We start from the raw sequence: 20,761 nt of genomic DNA on the forward strand, positions 1-20,761 counted from the left end.
TGCTAGGCAGAATTCTCTCTGTTTGAATGATTCAAGTGTTCGATTCTCCACCATTAATTATTTGTTGCTCGTTCCTTGTTATATACTTGTTATATACCCTCAACTGCAACACAGATCCCTTTACATTATTCTATTTCATCTTACGATTTTAGATATTATATTACCAATATCTAATAAATCTCGCAGTATTCACACCAGTGAATAAAGACAGTGAGTGAACCCGGGAAAATGTAATGAAGACCCCGCCCGACTGTGACGTCACTGCGCACCCGTCTCTTTCCGGTGGATGTCCTAGTGGTCCTGCATCGCCGGATGGTGTATATCTTTCCCCCACACCGCTCATTAGTACTGGACAATACAGGATGCTGAAACGGTAAGGGCTATATCTTCTAAACTAGGAATAAATATGGAAGGGAAAAGTGGCAGTTCTATTTGCAAAATCTGCACCTGATAAAGTTGATCCTATTTATTATTCTTGTTCTACAGTCACCTTGTAGAGGTTATAAATAATGCGACTCAGTTTACACAGGCCTAAATGTCTTGAAGGATAGCATAAATTATTTGAATGCAAAGACAGCTCGACTATTTATCAACACTACTCGACAATAGGCTCTTTTACTTCAGAAATAGCATATAATATCACAAATAACGCCTGTGTCGGGACGCTTTTCATTTTTTTTTTGAAAGATAAAACCAGTGTGTGTTATGTCAGGCTATTTCTAATCCATTACCTAATTTGAGTAGTCCTATGGGAGGGATGATTCGAAGCTGATCCAGAGGCCCCACATGGCTGCTGAATAGAGAGAGCATTGTTTACAGGGCATAATAACGCTTGTTTATAGGCTACAGTTTTTTTTTTGAATGTTTTTAGAAAAAGCCATGCGTAAACACCTGGTCTGTGATTCTATAATAACCAGTTCACTCAAATGATCAGTGATCAGCCGATTAAATATGATTGTAAAATGCTAAATTCTTCATTGAGAGTCATTGGAGCGTTTTTATACAGGGGATATATTAGTAAGATCCTTACAAGCGACACAAATGTGATTTTTGGCAGCAGTCAGTGATGATAATTTTAGATCATTTCTCCACTCTTTGGACAGCTAAGGGTAATGGACGATGGGCGACGTCTAATCACTAGCATACGACGCCATGAATTCCGCCAGTGGCGGCGCTGCCGATCCGCGCCAGGCAGACAATAGCACCGTGAAGCAGCAGCAACGGGCGCCCTCACCGGCCAGATTTAAAGACGCGACATCGAAAACGCCCTCGAAAAGCGCTTCGACAAAACCTGCTTCAACTAAACAAGGCGGTAAGAGCAGCCGGAGCAGTTCTCCTGTGGCCGCCAGCGCGGGAAAAGACAGACAGGCGGCGAAAGGAGCGGCCGCTGTCCACCCGAGCGGTGCTGAAAGTCCCACCCTCAGACGCGCGGAGAAGGCCAAGAAGATCGAGGAGCGCCATAGTTCTACGGAAGACGCGGACGATCCTCCTCTAAAGGGCGATCGCGTGGTGTCCGATCAGCCGAGCTCCTCGAAATCCTCCCAGAGCAAAACGAAGACTCAGAGAGGAAAAGACGGGGCTGCGAGCTGCGCTAAACAAGCTGCTAACAGCACCGTGGGATGCGGGCCTGGCTTCTGGAGGGAAGGGTGCTTACAGTCTGAGTTAATACAGTTTCACATGAATAAGAGCTTGAAGAAAGAAGGGGCCATGCACGCGAAGGCGGCCAGCCCGCCCGGAAACGGCATGGAGCTCTCACCCGAGACACCCCTCAGGTCTAGCCAAGCCCATGTCGAGCGAGATTTACGAGATGATATCGAGAGACTGAACGATGAGAACGATAATCTTAAGGTAGGTCTGTTTGTCGCACAAAAACAAATCACCAGAAATTACAGCATCGCTTGTGATAGCGGAGGTGCTGATTGATCGTGCTTGCTTGTGTGTGCTAGCATGAAATCGAAGAAATGCGGGCGGAGATGGAGGAGATGAGAGACACCTTTTACGAGGAAGACGCGTGCCAGTTGCTGGATATGCGGCGCGAGCTGGTCAGAGCCAATAAAAACTGCCGGATCCTGCAGTACCGCGTGCGCAAGGCGGAACGGAAGCGACTGCGATACGCAGAGACCGGGGAGATCGACGGGGAGTTAGTGCGGAGTCTGGAGCAAGATTTAAAGGTACAGTGAAAATTCGACTAGAGAATCCAGGTTATGAAAAGTGCATGCACCAAATTACACGTTCCCTTCTGGGGTAGTGATAACCATTAAGAGTGTATCTTTGTAGCTTTAGAATATTTTGGCTTCAAAGTACATCATTGATGTACCTTTAATGCTTTAACCTAAAAGTCAATTGAAGAGATGATCTCTTGATGGTACCACCAAATTCAGTAAGTATTTAAATGAAAATTGACTAAATTAAATGACAAAAATCAAAAGATATATAAGCAAATGAAAAGAAAGAGAAAAGTTTTATAAGGGGGATGATGATGTTACACAATGGAGAAATATAGTTCCCTTATATTCATGAAAAGAAGAAAAAGGTTTGGATAGAATCATCATGCCATCTTTTTTAGGTCTTGAATTAAGTCCAATGTATTTAAGTCCATATATTTTGAATTAGGTACTAATGTGGTAATTAGGATGTATAGAGTTCAATGTTTATGAGTTTTACTTGATGGTGGCATGTTGGTCTAGTGGTTAGCACAGCTGCCTTTACTTCTAGGGTTGGGGGTCTGTGAGCATGGAGTTTCCCACACATTACCCCGCACTTCCTCCCACAGTCCAAAGACATGGGTTGTAGGCTGATTTACATTTGAAATTGGTCCATAGGGTAAGTTTATGTTTGTACCATGCAATGGATGGCACCCTGCCTTGTGCCACGTGTGCAACCCCCTGCAACCCCACATAGAATAAGTGATATGGAAAATGGATGGAATATGAAATACTGTCCATCTCAGTAGTAAAGTGGAATAATGCTAGTAAAAAAAATGTTAAAGTACAACAAGATATCATTTAGATGTACTCCAAGTCATCTACATAACGTCATTCATTAAGAAACTTGACCCTCACCCTCTTTTTATATCCAGGTGGCAAAGGATGTGTCTGTGAGATTGCATAATGAGTTGGAAAATGTGGAAGAGAAAAGGGCAAAAACAGAGGAGGAGAATGAAAGACTGCGGCAGCAGCTGATTGAAGTGGAAGTGACTAAGCAAGCTTTACAGATTGAGTTGGAGAAAGCTAAAGAGGTGAGGATGTTAGCAAACTAAACTTAGTTATTTAATAATGTATTATTAAGTAATAATAATAATTTAATGCTAAGCCACTGCACTTACAGCAATATTATTTTTATTTATTATAAAAAATACAAATGTTTTATAAAAATGTTCATCAGGCATCTCTTAAACGAAGAGGCAAGGATGCACAGAAAACAGACAAGAGGGCTCCACAGACACCAACGGAGGTAAAACAAGGAAGCAGCATTATTGCACTTTGTGTACACTGAAGCTTACTGTATAAGGATGCATTTGCCTGCTTTTAAACCATGCTCTAATTTAATAAAGTAGAAACAATATTAATACTATAATAAATATTATTAATGTGGCATCTTGGTTTAGACAAAGATTTGTTCCTTGCTGTGGTTTAGAACTCTGGCCAAAAGACTGAGTACATGTGAACATTAAAACCATTTGTGCTGTTTGAACATCTAGTTTCAGATTTAATGCATTTCCCGGTACAATATCCTCCACTCTTCTGAGAAGTTTTTCCTATAGATTTTGAAATGGTGCTGTAGGAATTTGCCATTTGGCCAAAAGAGCATTAGTGAGAAACTGTCAGGCATTGGTGTTGAGTGAGGAGGTCTGGTGCACAGTCAGCATTCCATTTCCAAGTGCTTTGCGCTTGGTACATGAGTTCTTCCAAACCAACCTGACCAAATCATATCTTTATGGACCTTTCTCTGTGACACTGTCATATTAAAACAGGTTTGGGCAGCATCAAAAGAAATTTTTGTACAATCGTGAGCTTCCAAATTTGTGACAAAGTTGGGGGAAGGTCCATATATAGGCATGATGCTTAGGTGTCCACAAACATTTGGCACCTAATGTAGGAGGAGCTGAGCTCCAAACAGTTTTGTTTTATGAATTTGCTCAGATCTTTCTGCCTCCTGTTGTATTCTACTTAAAATGCAGTTAATAATTTGCAATATTCAGAAAATATGGCCAAATAAACAGAACTATTATTTATTTAAAATGGTCTTTGTAGGAAGAAAACGATGACCTGAAATGCCAGTTGGCCCTAATCAAAGAAGAAGCTGTACTAATGAGAAAGAAGATGGCAAAAATTGACAAAGAGAAAGACCGTCTGGAGCAGGAACTACAAAAGTACCGTTCCTTCTATGGTGATGTTGACAGTCCCCTCCCTAAGGGTGAGGCTGGTGGTCCCCCTACCACACGTGAGTCAGAGCTGAAGCTGCGTCTCCGCCTGGTAGAGGAGGAGGCCAACATATTGGGCCGCAAGATTGTAGAGTTAGAGGTTGAGAACCGTGGTTTAAAGGCAGAGCTTGATGATCTCAGAGGAGAGGAGCTGGGTGGGGGCTCAGCAGACCCGTCAACACGGGAACAAAGTGAGGTGTTATCTGAGATGCGGCAGCAACTGCAGCTGGTGGAGGATGAAGCAGAGCTGTTGCGTCGCAATCTGGCTGACATGGAGGAGCAAAACAAAAGGGTGACAACAGAGCTTAACAAGCTCAAGTATAAGGCTGGGTCACATGATGGTTCCCGTCATGGTGGTGGAGGGGTGGATGGGTCCAAGGCTGAGGCTCTGCAGGAAGAGCTAAAAGCTGCTAGGCTACAGATCAACGAGCTGAGCGGCAAAGTGATGCAGCTGCAGTATGAAAATCGCATACTGCTATCAAACATGCAGCGCTATGACCTTGCCTCACATCTAGGCATCAGACCCAGCCCTCGAGACAGTGATGCTGAAAGTGACGGAGGCCGGAGGGAGAGTGACGATGACTCTTCACGCCTCCCACCGCATCGCAAACGTGAGGGCCCCATCGGCGGAGAAAGCGACTCTGAGGAAGTACGCAATATACGATGCCTTACCCCTACTCGCTCTCTGTACTCTCCAGAGAGCCGTTTTTTATCCCGAAGTCTCAAGGACCGGCAGCAGATGATAGATATCCGCATGGAGGCCGAACGTCTGAGCCGGACCATTGACAGACTGATTGCTGATACGAGCACTATAATTGCAGAAGCAAGAGTCTATGTGACGAACGGTGAGCTGTTTGGCCGATTGGATGAGGATGATGATGGAAGCCGAATACGTGAGCATGAGCTTCTGTACCGCATTAATGCACAAATGAAAACCTTTAGGAAGGATCTCCAAAGTTTTATTGACCGATTAGATGTTCCCAAACCAGAAGATCGTGAAACTGAAGAGCCTCTCTCTGTAAGTCTACACTAACACATTGTTTCAAAATAGTGCATGGCTATTATCATATTATTATAATAGTGCATGTCATATATCATACTATATAATAGCAATCACTATTCATCAGAATTTAGCTTTTTTCCTCACACAGCAAACAAATTTCATGCAGCAAATATGAAATAATGATGATGTGCTGTTTTCTTTTATTATAAGCTGATTTACAGAAGTACTTTAGGCTGATGCATAAGTTTTGTGTTTTTGTGTCAGAATTTCTCACAATTACTCTGTTTTTGCCTTGTTTCATTGACCTCTTTTTATTTTCTATTCCTTTTCCTCATCCACTCATCCAGATGTTTCAGCCTATCATTTTGCTCATCCTCATTCTTGTTTTATTCTCATCACTGTCGTATGCCACTATATTCAAATTGGTCTTTCTGTTCACCCTTTTCTTTGTTTTATAACCCCGTTTCCTTTTTTTTGCAGCCATATTGTTTTTGTTCATTTGTTTGTTTAGTTGCCGTTTTTCAATTGATTTTGGCCATGTCATTAAGGTTATACAAAGTACAGGAGGTTTTCCAGAATTTTACGCATGGACTACAGTTACTCAGCCAAATACTACACACTTCCAACCTACATTGACCCCACCTTTGCATCTTTACTTCAGTCTATTCATGTGGTAAGTGAAAGTATGTTTTATGAATTATCAATGTCAGCAATTGGCATCAAGACACTAAATAATGTTAATATTTTTATTATTGCTGTTGTCAACATGCTGAAGATATGTTTATGGAGGAAATCGTCTAGGAAAAAAAGTTTCTTATTAAATGTATATGAAAAAACATATTAATTGTTTCTTGCTGGTGTTACTGCTTGTCCAGCTAATGTTTTGAGTTAGTAACAATGACTGTGATCTAAAAAATAAATTTTATAGGCCTCTAAACTTTACTTTATCATTCTGATTGTACATCAGTCATTAAGACTCACAAGATTATAGTGTTGAAAATCTACACCTAGGGGAAACATTTTCCATTTTAGGTTCAGTTCTCTCACCTAAATGCTATGTAATGTTTACTGTCGATCTGATCAGTCATTGCCAAGCACTATTTGGCAGGCATGTTATGTTCAGGTTTTAACCCAGTGTTTTGTCTCTTTGTGTGCTGTATTCTGTCCTAGTCTTGTTTACGTGATTTGCAGATCTCTGAACCTTTGCCTCTTTATTTACTTTGAGCTAGTTTACCCCTTGGATATTGTTTGCTTTGCTTATCTGTTATTAAAGTGGAATCAACTTGCATTTGCATCCATCTGTATATTCCTAACACAATATCACTAGTCATGGCAGACTGTATATTGTGATCAACGCCAGAAATATTGGTATCCTTTAAACACTTTTCATTCATTGACATGCAATAAATCAAAGACAAAACAAATGCTTTTTGACTTGCAGATGTCAGCTAAATAGACAACTAGTCTAAAATGGTACATTAAGGGCCAAAAGAAAGACTTTTCAAAGTTTATAACAGATGAACCTTGAAAACGTAAAAAAAAAAAAATAAAAGGACAAACAAATTTGCCTGGTTTTGTTGATACTTGAATAAAGTTGTCCAGAATGAAATTCAAAAGCAACCACATCCACAACTACAAGCTGCTTGGAATGGTTGCAAAAAAAATGCCCAAGCATGGTTCCTGAAAGCAACCCACAAACTACAACAGTCAAAACTACAATTAGAGATGTATGTTGTGGTCAGATAAGATGACAGACTTACATTTTGTGCCTTGCTCACCCTCTGTAGGATTGGCAAAGGAAACTGGATTGCAAATAAAGGCATCCAAAACCACAGTAAAAGATGGTGGTATTATATTATTGATGTTGTGTGTCTGTTTTGTGGTTGGTGGTCCAGAAACGTTTATGGAGATTGATGGCATCAGGAGCTGTTAGGTTTTAGATCATTTAAACAGAGGACTGGATGGCTCTGGCGGGCAAATTATGACTATCCAAATAACATCCGGGTGAAAACATAAAATAAAAAAGAGTCCAGATGTGCAAAAAGAGTCCAGATGTGCCAACATAAAAATATAAAGGACCATAAAAATGTTCTGCATGAAAACCAGATGAGGCTTCACCAAATAAATATTATTTACAGGTTTTGTTTTGCTTCTGTCGAGGGGTCACCACATCAGATCAGCCCACAACTTGGCACAGGTTTTATGCCGGATGCCCTTCCTGATGCTTAGGACTGGCACTGCATCCAGTGGAGTTTGGGCATTGGGTGGGAATTGAACGCGGACCAAGTTTTTTTTTTAAGCCTTCTTAGAGAGAGAGAGAGAGAGAGAGAGAGAGAGAGATTGTTCAATACTACAGTATCCTCAGTTGCTCATTTTCCTGAAGGGCGCCAATCCTTCTGGAAGTGGCTGCATAAACAGTATTGTGTAAAGGATCCAGGGAAAATGGTAGTGTTTGTAAAAGGTTAGAATGGCAAAGTGTTGTGTAAAGGAGGAGTGTGTGCTTCGAGACTCCCTCTGGAAACTGGCGTCACATGGGCCGTTATTAGCAGCTGTGTGGGAAAGAGATGCGCACAAACTCGCCAACTATTCACAGCGGAAAATAAGCTTTCCACGGATGCATCTGTCATAATCATTCACCGGCGATTTTTACACTTTTTTTCAAGGGAGTAGAGAATGCTCCAAGGTAAGACTCGCTTTTGATCTGATCGCTGGGACTTGACTGAGAAAGAAACGGAGCGGTTGAATAGCTAGAGGGACGACTTGTGTTTCTTTAAAACGGGCTGCAGGTTAGTAAGGAAACAAAACAGCATGCATGGAATTCCAGTATTCCAATCTTTATTGGTGTTTAAGTGTAATGCAACGGAGATGAGCAGAATAGCTACAGGGAGTAAATATATATATATACTATAGACTCTTACATTGTGCTTCTTCTAATCGGCATGTGTGAAGGAGCCGGTTGAAAGCTAACACCAGAATGTTTGTGGGCTAAGTAAAGACAGTGGGGAAATGCGCGCTGGCTGAGTATTTGGAGTAGTAAAGAGCTGTATGTGGGTGTGTCGGTGGAGTGTGACAGGGTGACTGTCGCTCTTACGCTGACATGGAGAGAGCGAATGCGCGCACAAAGAGACATGGCCGGGTTCGGCTGATCTCTCAGCGCCCAGTGAGGACTGAAGCGGCATCCCCTTCAAAACACTTCTGTACTGTCGTGTGCCGATCTGGAAGTGCTCGAGAGAGATGTGGAATGCGCTCGGAAACGGCTCGGGTTATTCCGGTGGCCATGTGTGTAAGGCGCACGGCTGGGAGTTTGTGCCTTGCCCCCTGCAGGAGAGGGAAGCGGACAGGAAGCGCGGCCGGAGTCCAGTCCCAGGATTAGGGCAGCTTTCCGAGCGATCTGGCCTCGGAGGTGCAGCGTCGCCAACCGCAGACCTGCAGAGCCAACATTCCCGCCTCAGAAAGAGGTTCGAGGAGCTCAGGAGGCGTCACGGTCAGGAAAAAGACGCCTGGATGAAAGAGAAAGAAATGCTTTTGAGAGAAGTGGCAGACGTCCAAGTAATGCAAGGATCAATCCATCGCATGGCTCGGAATCCCTGATCCCTTCCCGGATTTTAATGGTTAGCTTTGTTGTTTTTGTCTGGCTTGTCGCAGGGCGGAGAAAACAGGCGGATATTGTTGGATCTGAAGACGTTACTGGAGGAGGTGCAGTCGGAGGTGAAAAGCGAAGAGAGTAAACGCACCGAACTGCAGCTGCAGTACACCAAGGACCAGGGCACATGGGAGCTGGAAAGGGCAGAGCTGAAATGCAGGATCGCACAGGTGCGTGCAGATCGAGGAGGTTGTGGTGTAGATTAACATCTCTAACAAGTTGCTTTCAAAGCCGAGCAGACAGAATTAGCTGATTGCAGGTGGCAGTGGTAGCCTGCACATTAAAAGCCCCAATCATGCATTTGGCCTGGACTGAACTCAGCCACAAATATCTGAATACATTCCATCAAGATTTCTTTCTTCTTCTTCTTCTTCTTCTTTTATATGGGGATTTATGCACAATTAGTGCACACAGTGGGCATGTTTGCAGACCACACAGCCAGGAGTTATTATATGGCACACACTACAGGAAGAAAGATTTTTTTCATTATGGTTAAACATTAGGATCACAAATCACCACAAACGAATGATGAGGAATATGTTTCAAAAGAAAATCTGACAATTTATCACATTGTAATAAATAAATAAATAAATAAATAAATAAAAAGCCAGATTGTTTAGCCAATAGCTTATTGTCTACGGGGTTGAATACATTCTAATAATATTACTTTTGAATGCAAGAAACATCATCCCTGATTGACTGGTCTCTTTTTCACAGTACTCCCCCTTTTGTTCCTGACACCCTTATAAAGACACAGTCCAGACTGTCTAGTGTATTTATCATTTGGAGTCAAAGCAGTTATAATCCCCTCTGGTGGTTTATGCATTATCCTTACAGTGACTCATTGCTATGCTCTCCTAATACAGTAGTGCAGTGTACTCTTCAGGGCAGAGAAGATGCAGAGGAGTAGTGCTGTGGAATTCTGGAGGGGTGAATGCACCTCAGCTAGGATGTCCTGGCATATTAAATACATATTAGTTTGGATAGTCATACATGGCTTTAATCTTGATTTTGAAACACTTTCCCAAACGTGCAGCCAATATTTTTTAAAAGCCTATCTAAACGGTTAGCTTTATCATTTGTGGGAGTAAAATATACCAAATGTTGATGTGACACCAGATGTGAGTGTCAGTGCAACAAGTGTGATGGAAGAGGAGAAAGAAAATATGAGTAAACGCTACTTACAATACTCTGAATTTACTAAGGCAAAAAAACTAACCCTGCAATTCCATAGCCTGACTGAAATACAACATTTGGGAAAGTGAGTAGAATTGGCAATTTTTTCTTATGTATGAACGCCTCAAAAAAAAAGCTATATATATATATATATATATATATATATATATATATATATATATATATATAAGCTCTGCCTTATTTACTACAGTTTACCAAATTACAAGCAAATCTTTTAATTTACAATACCACTTGCCTTCCATAAAAATATGAAAAAACAGCAATTTGGATTCACATACCATACTAAAGTATTACCTGGCATTGAAAATAGATTTCAGGGAGGAGTCAAATGAAAATATAAACACTGTTTTCACCAATTCCCACATCCTACCACAGCTTAGACTGCGGCCACTGAGGACGCCCCAGGTTTACCAGGCATTCATGGTTATGTTTTTGCCAGTGCATTTCCTTGCATATTTTTAAAATGGAGATGGTAAACTCTATGTGTCCCTGTCGCCCCACCCTTAGGAATGTGAGATGCTAAGGCATTGGTCTTGCTGCCTATTTATAGAGGACAGCCTCTGTGACACTCTTACCCAGAGACAGAGCCTCAGCCACACAGCCACAGCAATAATCACATTTTAAGCTGAACTTTAAAGCAGCTGTCTGTTTCCTTCGAGGCTGATCACATGTAAGAAAATGACCAGTGTGTCGTTTCACATGCCCTTGATTTGTAAATACTCAGAGCCAATCCACCTAAGGCAATCTATGCAGTTACAAGCTAGGTCCATATTTTTTAACTGATCCAGTGGTTCGTTGTTTACAAAGGCCATGTTTGAATCTGGTTTTGTTGTTATGAAACACTGTCCTATTTTAGGTGTTGTTTGTGTTTTGGGGCACATGGTAGAGCGGTGAACTGTTTACCAGGCAAAGGCAAGACATTAAGAAGTCCTTAAAAAAAGAAGTGTATATAAAAAAACGAGTAGCAGTACTGTGTACCAATGTACCACAGTACTTTAAACAGAATAGTCAAATTACCATTTATTTAAGGTCATTTGTCTAATGGTGCTGAGAAAATTCTCTACAACAATATGTTAAAAATACTTTTTTTCAAGACACAAGTGTTGTGTAATTTACAGGATTTCTTGGTGAAAGAAGTTTCGGGAACAGAGGTTAAACAGATATATAAACCATGCCAAATAACAAGGCCCTGTAAACATTTGCCATGGTTACAGACACATGCTTAAGAGGTGCATGTGGGGTACACCAAGAGGTACACACCATTATATTGCCATGGTATTGTGAAGCAGTAAATCAGTTTGGTTTGTTTTTCTGTGACATGCTCAATTGCTTTGATTGTTTAATCCTGGAAAGTTAAAATTGCCAGTTTTACTAAAATATTTTAGGTTTTGGAATATGGTTTCAGCCTTTATGCCGTGTCATATAAAATGTAATAAATATGCATTTGTTACAGTTTAGCTAAGCCAGGATTCTTGTATCTGGAGAGGCTATACAGCTACACCTTTTGGATCTGTCCCCCCTACTTTTACAGTATAATGAAAAGCTGTTGATTAAAAAAAATAATAACATTTTAAATGTAGATCTGTGTGCGTGCAGAAAAATTTACTCAAAATATATATTGTCTTTCAGAGATTTATTGTTAGCCTATGTCTGTTTTATAGAATTCTATTGTATGTTATAATTATAACCAAAAGGGCAATTGCTGAATGCAAGTCTTTTTGAATATGCACTGAGCAGAGTTTATTGTTACTTCCTAACAAACAACCGAAAAGTTCATGATGGACTTAAAAATACATCAAGGACAGACCATAATTCTTCCATGTCACCCTGGTGCTGTGCCACTATTTATTTCCTTTGCCAGCTCAAGGACAGAGAATTGGGTGTACATTTAAGCCTGTCCTTCTTCATAGCTTGTAGAATATGTTCTAGTATTTACAAAGGTGTTGCACTGAAATGGATATGGCTGTGTGGGTTTGAAACAGCTAACTGCTGACTTTTCACTGGTCAAGAAAGTAAAAAAAGTATGGGTTGTCTCAGTTTGTAATAAATTACAACACTAGAAGAAAATCACACTTATACAGTGTCCAAGTCACAATAGAGTCGTAATCACAGTTATTCAATCCAAAGTGAACAGAACTGCCCCACATGCTGTCTAAATCATGCTTTAAAGTACCTAACAGCTATTCACCAGTAACAGTAACAGTAACAGTTTTTTTAATGTTACATTTAAATTTCAATTGTAAGCATCGGTTTTTACAGATTATGAGGTGAAAAGTACATGTTGTGTCAGTACTAGAGGGCCATGGATGCCATGATAAACTAGATGGCTTGTCATGGCATATGCATTCTTTTAGCAACTACCCACACTTGCATATGGAAAAGGTTAAGAATACATATCCTACTGTATGTGATGAGTGTAAGGAGACATTTACAGTATTATATCCTACGGACACATCAGCCACCCACCCAGAAATGTCCTGTCCTCTTGACCTCCTTTATTTCCACATTCCCTCAAAACTTTGCTTTCTATTTCCTGTGAAAATATACACTGCAGTCCATCGTTTTCCTGTGGCACTCATTAAATGCCTCACTCTCTCTCTTGTTTCAGTTGGAGGCCAAAAGAATAGTGAATAGTGAGTCTGGAGACACAGTAAGGAGGGAAAGAGAGGAAGAGCGGAGGCTGCTGGCAGACACCCATACTGCAGCAATGGACCTGCGCTGCCGGCTGGAGCACAGTGTGAGGGACTGGGTGAGGGAGAAATCCGAGCTTTTGGAGCGTTTTGACTTGGAGAGGAAGGAGTGGGAGAGTCAGCTCAGGGACATGCAGCACAAGATTGAGGAGGTGAGTCTGCAGATGGAAACCAAGCCCAGGAAACAAGCTGCCAAAAGAACACACTGTGCGGTGCACCTATTGATTTTGAACACATTCCTAGATTGCTAATTACAGTGCCCGTTAGAACAGAATACTTAAGGTAAAAGTGATTAAAGATTTTAAAGGATTTGGTGCATTAGTGCTTTCAAATCCTAATCACATCAACAGTCTTAGAGAGATCATGCCATTGTGCATTGTAGCAAGCAATGTTTAGATACATAAAACATGAGAAACTTAAGATTTTACCAGTTGACTCTTTTGTTATTAGGAATCTATTTTTACCTCTTTATTTTCTCATACTTATACCTAGCAAAAGCTTTGTTACAGTCAGGAGCTTTTATTGGGTGGTAATAACAATAATAACAATAAGGAGAAATTAAATTAAGGCGGCAATTAGTGGTTAGCGGTGGTGTAGTGGTTGCACCTCCAGGGTCCGGGTTCGATTCCCGGCCAGGCTCGATTCTCGTCTCGGTGTGCATGGAGTTTGCATGTTTTCCCCGTGCTTAGTGGGTTTCCTCCGGGTACTCTGGTTTTCTCCCACAGTCCAAAGACATGATGGTCAGGTTAATTGGTGTTTTCAAATTGTCTGTAGTGTGTATGTCTGTAGTGTGTATGTCTGTGTGAACTGCGATGGATTTGCACCCTGTCTAGGGTGTACCTCGCCTCGTGGGATAGGCTCCAGGCCCCCCGCGACACTGAATACAGAATTAGTGAGTGAGAAAAATTTTTTTTATTACAGAACCGCAGGAGGGATTATGAAGAATGCATTTAAATTAAATACACTTTGAGGAAACGATTATTCATTTTTAAAAAAATAAAAGAGCTGGATTGGAAGCTATACCAGTAGAACAATCTGCTTTGAATAAAAACGTGAGCCTTTTGGCCTCTTAAATACAAAATTAAAGCCAACAAAGGAACAAATGAATAGTAAAACAGTGTAATTTAATATTGTTTATGGAAGTATTGCTAAACATTCTTGTGAATTTACTGCTTGTCATTTCAGCTGTACAATGAAGTGAAGACTCATCGACAGAAAGGTGCTTTTGGACCAAACAGCAGTGCAAAAACTACTGCCATAAGGCTCAGTACACATTCTGGCAGCACTGGATCCAGCCCTCTGACAGACTCCTCAGAGGCCCACAGCAGCAGTTACTCTGAGCCTCTCTCCCAGCACAGGCACGGCAGCACTGACTCCAGTCATAACAGCAATGAACCCAATGGCCAGCACTTTAGTATTCAAAGTGAGCGATCAAAGCAGTGCAGCTCCGGGAAGTATGAGCATAATAAACTCGAAGACATTAACACTGCAGAGCTTGAAAATATTCTTCATGGATACCTTGTGAACAAGCCCATCTGCAGTGGACAAACGGATCTGCTCAACCCCTACAGAGGGTATCAGAACATGGACATCAACTGTGCAAGTGATAAAAGGAACACAATGGCTCTTAATGCGGTGAGTCTTTGAAAATAAAGAAAAGGGAGATACTTACATTATTTGGTGGAAATTGTGCACGGGATTAATTGATTTGTTGTTGCACCTTCTCATCAAGTCTAAAACATATTATATTTATGATAGGCTCTTAAAGAAATAGCTAGGGTGAGTGAGGAGCTGTGCAGCTACCAGGATGAGATCAGAAAGAAGTCTGATGTCAAGAGGTAATTGATAATCATCCTTATCATTATAACCAGTAATTCTACACACTTCAGGAGTGTTCAAGACACATGGCTTGATGGGTTAATGTTTAGTGTTATCTGTTTTTATTACCACAGAAGCCAGACTGACTCGATGTTCTTTCCAGGAGAAGCTGAGATGGTTAAGAAAGATATAATGGAACCAGGTGTCACAGATTTCAACTTAAAAGAGTGGTGCAAAGATGTTCATTCTCTGGACAAGCAGAAAGGGATTGACTGGGATGATGTTAAAAAGAATTCAACCAAGACTAAAAATGACACTGAACTGCCTGTGAAGAAGAGGGATGTCCCCCCTATTCCATTCAGGAGCACATCTTGGTACATTACCAGCCCCTTGGCTACAGATATACCATCCAGTCCCCCAGAGCCACTGATGCGCAAAACGTGTCAAAGCCCTTGTTTTGACAGAAAGTGCAACAGCCCCTCTATCGTGCGAAAATTTGAGGCAATGCTACAAGAGAACGAAGGAAAGATCCTGACAGACTCTGGGATTGTGCCCGGCCCAGTGCCTCGTGATTCCAAGTGCAATATCAGCTGCTGTCAGAGCCGGTGGTCCTGTGATGGAAGCAGGTTTGGCAGCAGCAAGTCATCCACATATGTGCCTATCCAAAAATGTCTTTCAGAAGTTAATATAATAAGTGCAGAGGCTGAGTGCAGTCAGAACCAGATAGATGCAGACAGTAAACCAAACCTGAAGGCAGGGCTTTATCTCATAGACTCAGCACACAAGGGTGTGGCTGCAGACTTCCTAACGCCTCCAGACATATCCTCACCCTCCATCAACACCAGCGTTCCACGGAGAAATGAGATGCTAGAACGCAAAACGGCCGAGTTCAACCGTATCCTCTTCCAGGCAGGCAAAGGTTTTCAGTGTAATGAGGACTGTAACTCTACTAATGTGCATCATACGTTTGATAGAACCACTGAGGACAATCGGACAAATGTGCCACCAGATCTTACTACACAGTATTCCCCAAGCAAGCATGAACAGTTTGCTTCTCAGTTATATCCACAATTAAAGAACCAAACAAAAGATTTTAGTTCTGGCCCTTCAACTCTGCAACACGATGTAAAAGCAAAGAGGGTCACGCCGGGTTTATTACAGCATCTAGCTGTAAAACACGAGGATGCAAAATCTTCTTGCCTATTATCACATAAAGAAGGCAGACAACCTTCCATCAAGAAGTTTGATAAAACCTTGAGATCAATTAAATCGGATTTAGATTTAAGTCCATCTCAGCTTAAACAGACAGAGAAGTTCAGTAAAGTAAAGTCTGTCACTTCAGATCAGCATCCAGCTGAAACAAAACCTAAAAAGCCTGAACGTACTAAACAGGACAAGCCTAACACAAGGTCAAGAGTTCTAGATGAAAATCCTTGGAAACCTTCAACCCTGGCTGCCTACCCTCGACCCCTGGAGACCCGGTCCAACTATGGGGCAATAGAAAGGATTTTGAAAAGTTATGAAAATTTGGGACGTTCTCAACAAGACGAGCAATTGCAGTCTCACCCAGGAAGGGAGGAAGACCTCACTGACCTTTTAAATTTGCTGCATCTGTCCAAATCCAATGAGAGATCCACACACACATCTCACCACCAAACTACAGATCACCAAGATGCACATGTAACAATGAAGGTCAGTGTCCAAACTTGAAGAGAAAAAACTGTGTCAGACTATTAAAAGACATACTGGAATCTTTGCAATTAGGTACAGTGATAAAAGGGGTACATATGAGTGACAAATTAAAGGAAAAAAACAGTACGTGTCTTAGTAAGGCGTAATGTATCTTGATATAGATTCAGCAAGCCTTTGAACCTGTTCTGGCGAAATTAATGCCATTCTTCCAAAAGGCATCCTTCCAGGTAGTGTTTTGACGATGGTGTTGGGAAGTGTTCCAATATCTTCCATAGGTTTGCAACTGGATTGAGTTTTGGTGAAGATGAAGCATATGATATGATATGATAATTGTTATATTTATTAAACCATTCAGAGAGCCAGTGTACATAGATAGAAAAGTCCTATTTTGACCCTGATTGTCATCCACAAGGATATATGTACAGTATTGGACACATCTCTTAGTGAAAACAAGTGGATCCACACCACACCACATTTCTCATTTAAATTGTCACTCATTTGTATAAAGCTCAGACATAATGTAGTTGCTGTGGAGATCCATGGTTTTTTAATTGTTGTTTATTTTTATCACTGCTAAAAGGATTGTTTTATCCATCTGGAAAAAATTCTAACATACCAGAAAAAACATACTCTGTCTTCCCAAAACGTTTAAAAGAGCACAATTAAAATTCCTGCTGCTAAATTCTTAGAAAATATTAGAAAATATTTCCAGATTGCACAATGCTAAGTACACCACTATTCATTTCTAGTCTGTGTGGAAAATAGTTATGCGCCACTTTATGCAGAGATGAGACATTTTTATGCCTTTAAAATTTGAAGACTAGTAGCATGAAGTTTTGGCGCTTGTGCCAAGTTTTTAAATCCAAACCCTTCATCTTTGGCCCACTTGGAAACTGCCTTTAGACAGAAGGAAAGACTTGTGGTGCAATTACTAAACTATCTACACATGGCCAGCAGAGCTCTCTCCATAGATGTCTGTTAAAGATTACTTTACAAACTATTGGAAAATCAACCATTATAAAGAGCACACAAGACAATAAGACTAGGATTAAAAATCGTTTGTCTTATCTTGGATACGGATGAAGGCTTTCACAGCAAACAAGGTTATATCTATGTAATAGGGTTGTTTTTTATAAAGGTCAAAAATGCTTGAACATCAGTTTACTCTAGGCTGATATAGACAAAAGACTTTGACATGCTTGCCATTTTAAGATTAAAATACCTTTTAAAAAACAAAGTGATCATTTAAAATGTTTGCCTTTACAGCAGAGCAAAGAATCCACGGTAACCTTCAAGAAGAGTTTTTCTCGACCAGCTTGTCCTGCTAAAAGACGTCTACCCTCACGCTGGGCTAATCGCTCTTCCTCCACCTCGTCCACATCCTCCCCATCTCCCTCACCAACAATACAGCCCAGCATCTCCAGCTCACAGCAAACATTCACCTACTCTGCATTTCACACGGAGACAGTCATTATGTAAGCACATACAACAAAATGGAACTAATCAGAATAACACATGTGCTGAGAACATTGTCTTCAAACCTGAATCCTGTCACTTCCTGATTACCTTTGTATATACCAATAATGACTGTTACTCAAACATTTTTTTTTTAAAACACAGCCTCACTTATGGTTGCTTTGTATAAATTATGTTCTGTATTTGCTACATGCGAAGTGTACACTGCATAGCCAAATTTTTTTCACTTGACCATCACATCCATATGTGGGACTTCCCCAAACTGTTGCCACAAAGTTAAAGTAACAAAATTGTATAGGATGTATTTGTATGCTGCATTTGTATGTAATTGGGAAACTAAGAGGTTCCAACCTAACAGCATTCCTGTGCACAAAACCAAGCACCATGAAGATCATGGTTTGGCAAGGTTGGTGTGAAAAAACTCAAGTGGTCCGCACAGACTTGACCTCAATCCCACTGCACCATAGGCCCCATTGCCATACAGCAGTCTCTGTCCTTATTAATGTGATCATGAGTAAATGTGCAGTTACTTTCATAGCCACACTCCGAAATCTAGTTGAAAGCCCCCACAGAAGAGTTGAGGTTATTTTTAAGAGCAAAGGGGAACTAAATCTGGAATGGGATGTTTTGCAAAGCACATATGGCAGTGGTGGTCAGGTGGCCACAAACCTTTGGCTATATAGTGTATCCATGTATATTTTTCTCTCCAGCCTTCTTCATGATTCATACCAATGGCTGTGTAAAGAATACAACAGATTCATTTCTGTGTAACTGCCGTGATATTTCTCCCTCTGCTTTTAGGTGCCTCCAATTTTTGACCTTATTTAAAGGCCTTTGTGCTGATTATTTGAAATAAATCATTTGTTATACATTCATTGACTCATCAAAATGATTGACTTGTATTATGAATACATGTATTATAAACTCACCCTGTCTATTTACCTGATGTGAAACATATCATTAAAGTATAACCTTTACAACCTCAATGTCCTAGTAGTTATTCCAGATGAAATTATCTTTTTTAAGATTTTTTTTATCAACAAAAAAAATCCAATACAATCTTATGAATTTTCTTTTCCTGATTGGTGGTGGTAAATTCTATTAAACTAATGAATATATAGCCTTCAAACCACAGATCTCACTGAATGTATGAGATATTTTAAAAAAATATCTCTAGAAATTCCTGTTTTATTAGTGTTATAATCTAAGTGGTTGATAGACCCATGTTGACATCTATTACTCTGAACTGTGACCTGTATTTAGCATCCAGGAGACAACTTTAGTACATCGTCAGTCTGTCTGGAGATTAATGGTCAAGAGTGCACGAGTTCCAAGCACAAGTGAAGGAGACACCTAACCCTGGGGAGTAATGTGGTCCCCTCTGACAAAAATAGCAGGTGTGACAGTGTTTTGGCGCCCGAAATCCTACCCAAATGAAGATAAAAATACTTTGTCCCTTTCTTATAGTGGCAACATGCACAATTTCCTCTTTTCTGCTTGACATGTCTGGAGGAATGGATATCATACCAGCTCAGATGAATACCGACAGACGGAAGAGTATTGTAAATATATTGGTATCTTCTACAAGGGGTGTTCTCGAAGGGGATTCTATGAAGCATTATTTAAATTCAGCATTTTACATTGTTGAAAAATCATGATTTAACATTAACAATGTGGTAAGATTTATTATTATTATCATTGTTATTAGCTGGTTTGTCTGGTCACTGTACTGAATGAGGTTAATGCAAAACTCAACAACGTAAGAACAAGCAGACCTATCAGCAATGTTACTTGGCCCTGATGTGTGCAGATGATGGATCGTTCTGCAATAAAAGATCTCTATGGCTCCAATAAACAAATATGGTTATTTTTTACATTTTAAGCAATCCACACTTAAGCATTCCGAACTCTGATTATTCAGCAAAATACAACTATAAATTCATCTAAATTTCTGTGGCCTGCATTAAGTAAGCTTCAGGTAGGAGGTTGAAACAATAATTCTCCTAAAGTGAACCTCATGATCCTGAACTATAATAATTTATATTTATTCAGCATATGTAAATTATGCAGAATAAAGCCAACTTTAAATAATTCCTGAACTACCAACTAAACTGATATTCTGGACCAGTCATAATATCATAACTGGAGGAAAAATGCTACAAAAAACTAAGCCAAAACTGAAAAATCCATCTTCCCTGATAGCACAGGAGTGTGTAAGGTGTTAATGCCCTTTGTTGTGAATTTACTCATTTGCCCTTTAATTTTTGTTTGTACCACATTTCCCACAATCCCTAGTAAATTACATATGGTGCACTACATTACCCATATCCCCTCGGTCAAGGTCTATAAATAGACCTCATTTCCTCTGTTTGCCCCCTTTTGTATTGGTGATGTGTGGGTGGTTGAGTGGACACCCAACCAGGTCCTTTGAGTCCAGTTTATAGGATGCATTAATGACTAAAGACCATCATCCTGCACAACTTGTTTATCCTGTTTATTTCATCCTGTTATTCCTGTCCATCTTAACATCTGCCTGTTTACACCTTGTGACTTGCATTATGTGATTCCATAAGCTTTATGTGAACTGTTTAAAATCTAAGTATTCAGGAACTTAAAGTAATAAAGGAAAGCAAAGGACTGGTAGTTTTCCAGTGTTTTAATCAGACACACCGCAACAATTCCCACAAACTCTGGATATTTAACATCTAAGATCCAACACCCTTTGTTTACTAACACGGTCTTATACTGCAGCACAGTGGTGTGGTGGTTAGCACTGTCGCCTTGCACCTCCAGGGTTCAATTCCTGCCTTAGAGTTTGT

General features: G+C 40.5%; 2 protein-coding genes across 6 annotated transcripts; both read left to right on the forward strand.

The window, feature by feature from the left end:
- Positions 1-304: 304 nt before the first annotated feature.
- On the forward strand, positions 305-5,884 carry LOC128520304 (protein SOGA3). Its single transcript, XM_053494491.1, has 7 exons — positions 305-373; positions 1,104-1,848; positions 1,947-2,171; positions 3,080-3,238; positions 3,385-3,453; positions 4,254-5,441; positions 5,774-5,884. The coding sequence occupies exons 2-7, from the start codon at positions 1,153-1,155 to the stop codon at positions 5,882-5,884; spliced, it is 2,448 nt and encodes an 815-aa protein (XP_053350466.1). The 5' UTR covers positions 305-373; positions 1,104-1,152.
- Positions 5,400-18,922, forward strand: soga3a (SOGA family member 3a). Of its 5 annotated transcripts, XM_053494488.1 has the most exons (8): positions 5,400-5,441; positions 5,975-6,099; positions 9,072-9,239; positions 12,875-13,108; positions 14,142-14,591; positions 14,715-14,794; positions 14,909-16,466; positions 17,733-18,922. In XM_053494488.1, exons 2-8 carry the CDS (start codon positions 6,013-6,015, stop codon positions 17,943-17,945), a joined length of 2,790 nt encoding a protein of 929 aa, XP_053350463.1. In that variant the 5' UTR covers positions 5,400-5,441; positions 5,975-6,012; the 3' UTR covers positions 17,946-18,922. The 5 variants fall into 5 exon arrangements, with proteins under 5 accessions (XP_053350463.1, XP_053350464.1, XP_053350465.1 ...); XM_053494490.1 differs by lacking the exons at positions 5,400-5,441; positions 5,975-6,099 and adding an exon at positions 7,798-8,109; XM_053494487.1 differs by lacking the exons at positions 5,400-5,441; positions 5,975-6,099 and adding an exon at positions 8,124-8,975 and having other exon boundaries at positions 17,736-18,922.
- Positions 18,923-20,761: the final 1,839 nt, after the last annotated feature.

This window comes from Clarias gariepinus, chromosome 4 (assembly GCF_024256425.1).
Source record: "Clarias gariepinus isolate MV-2021 ecotype Netherlands chromosome 4, CGAR_prim_01v2, whole genome shotgun sequence".
NCBI classification, from domain to species: Eukaryota; Metazoa; Chordata; class Actinopteri; order Siluriformes; family Clariidae; genus Clarias; species Clarias gariepinus.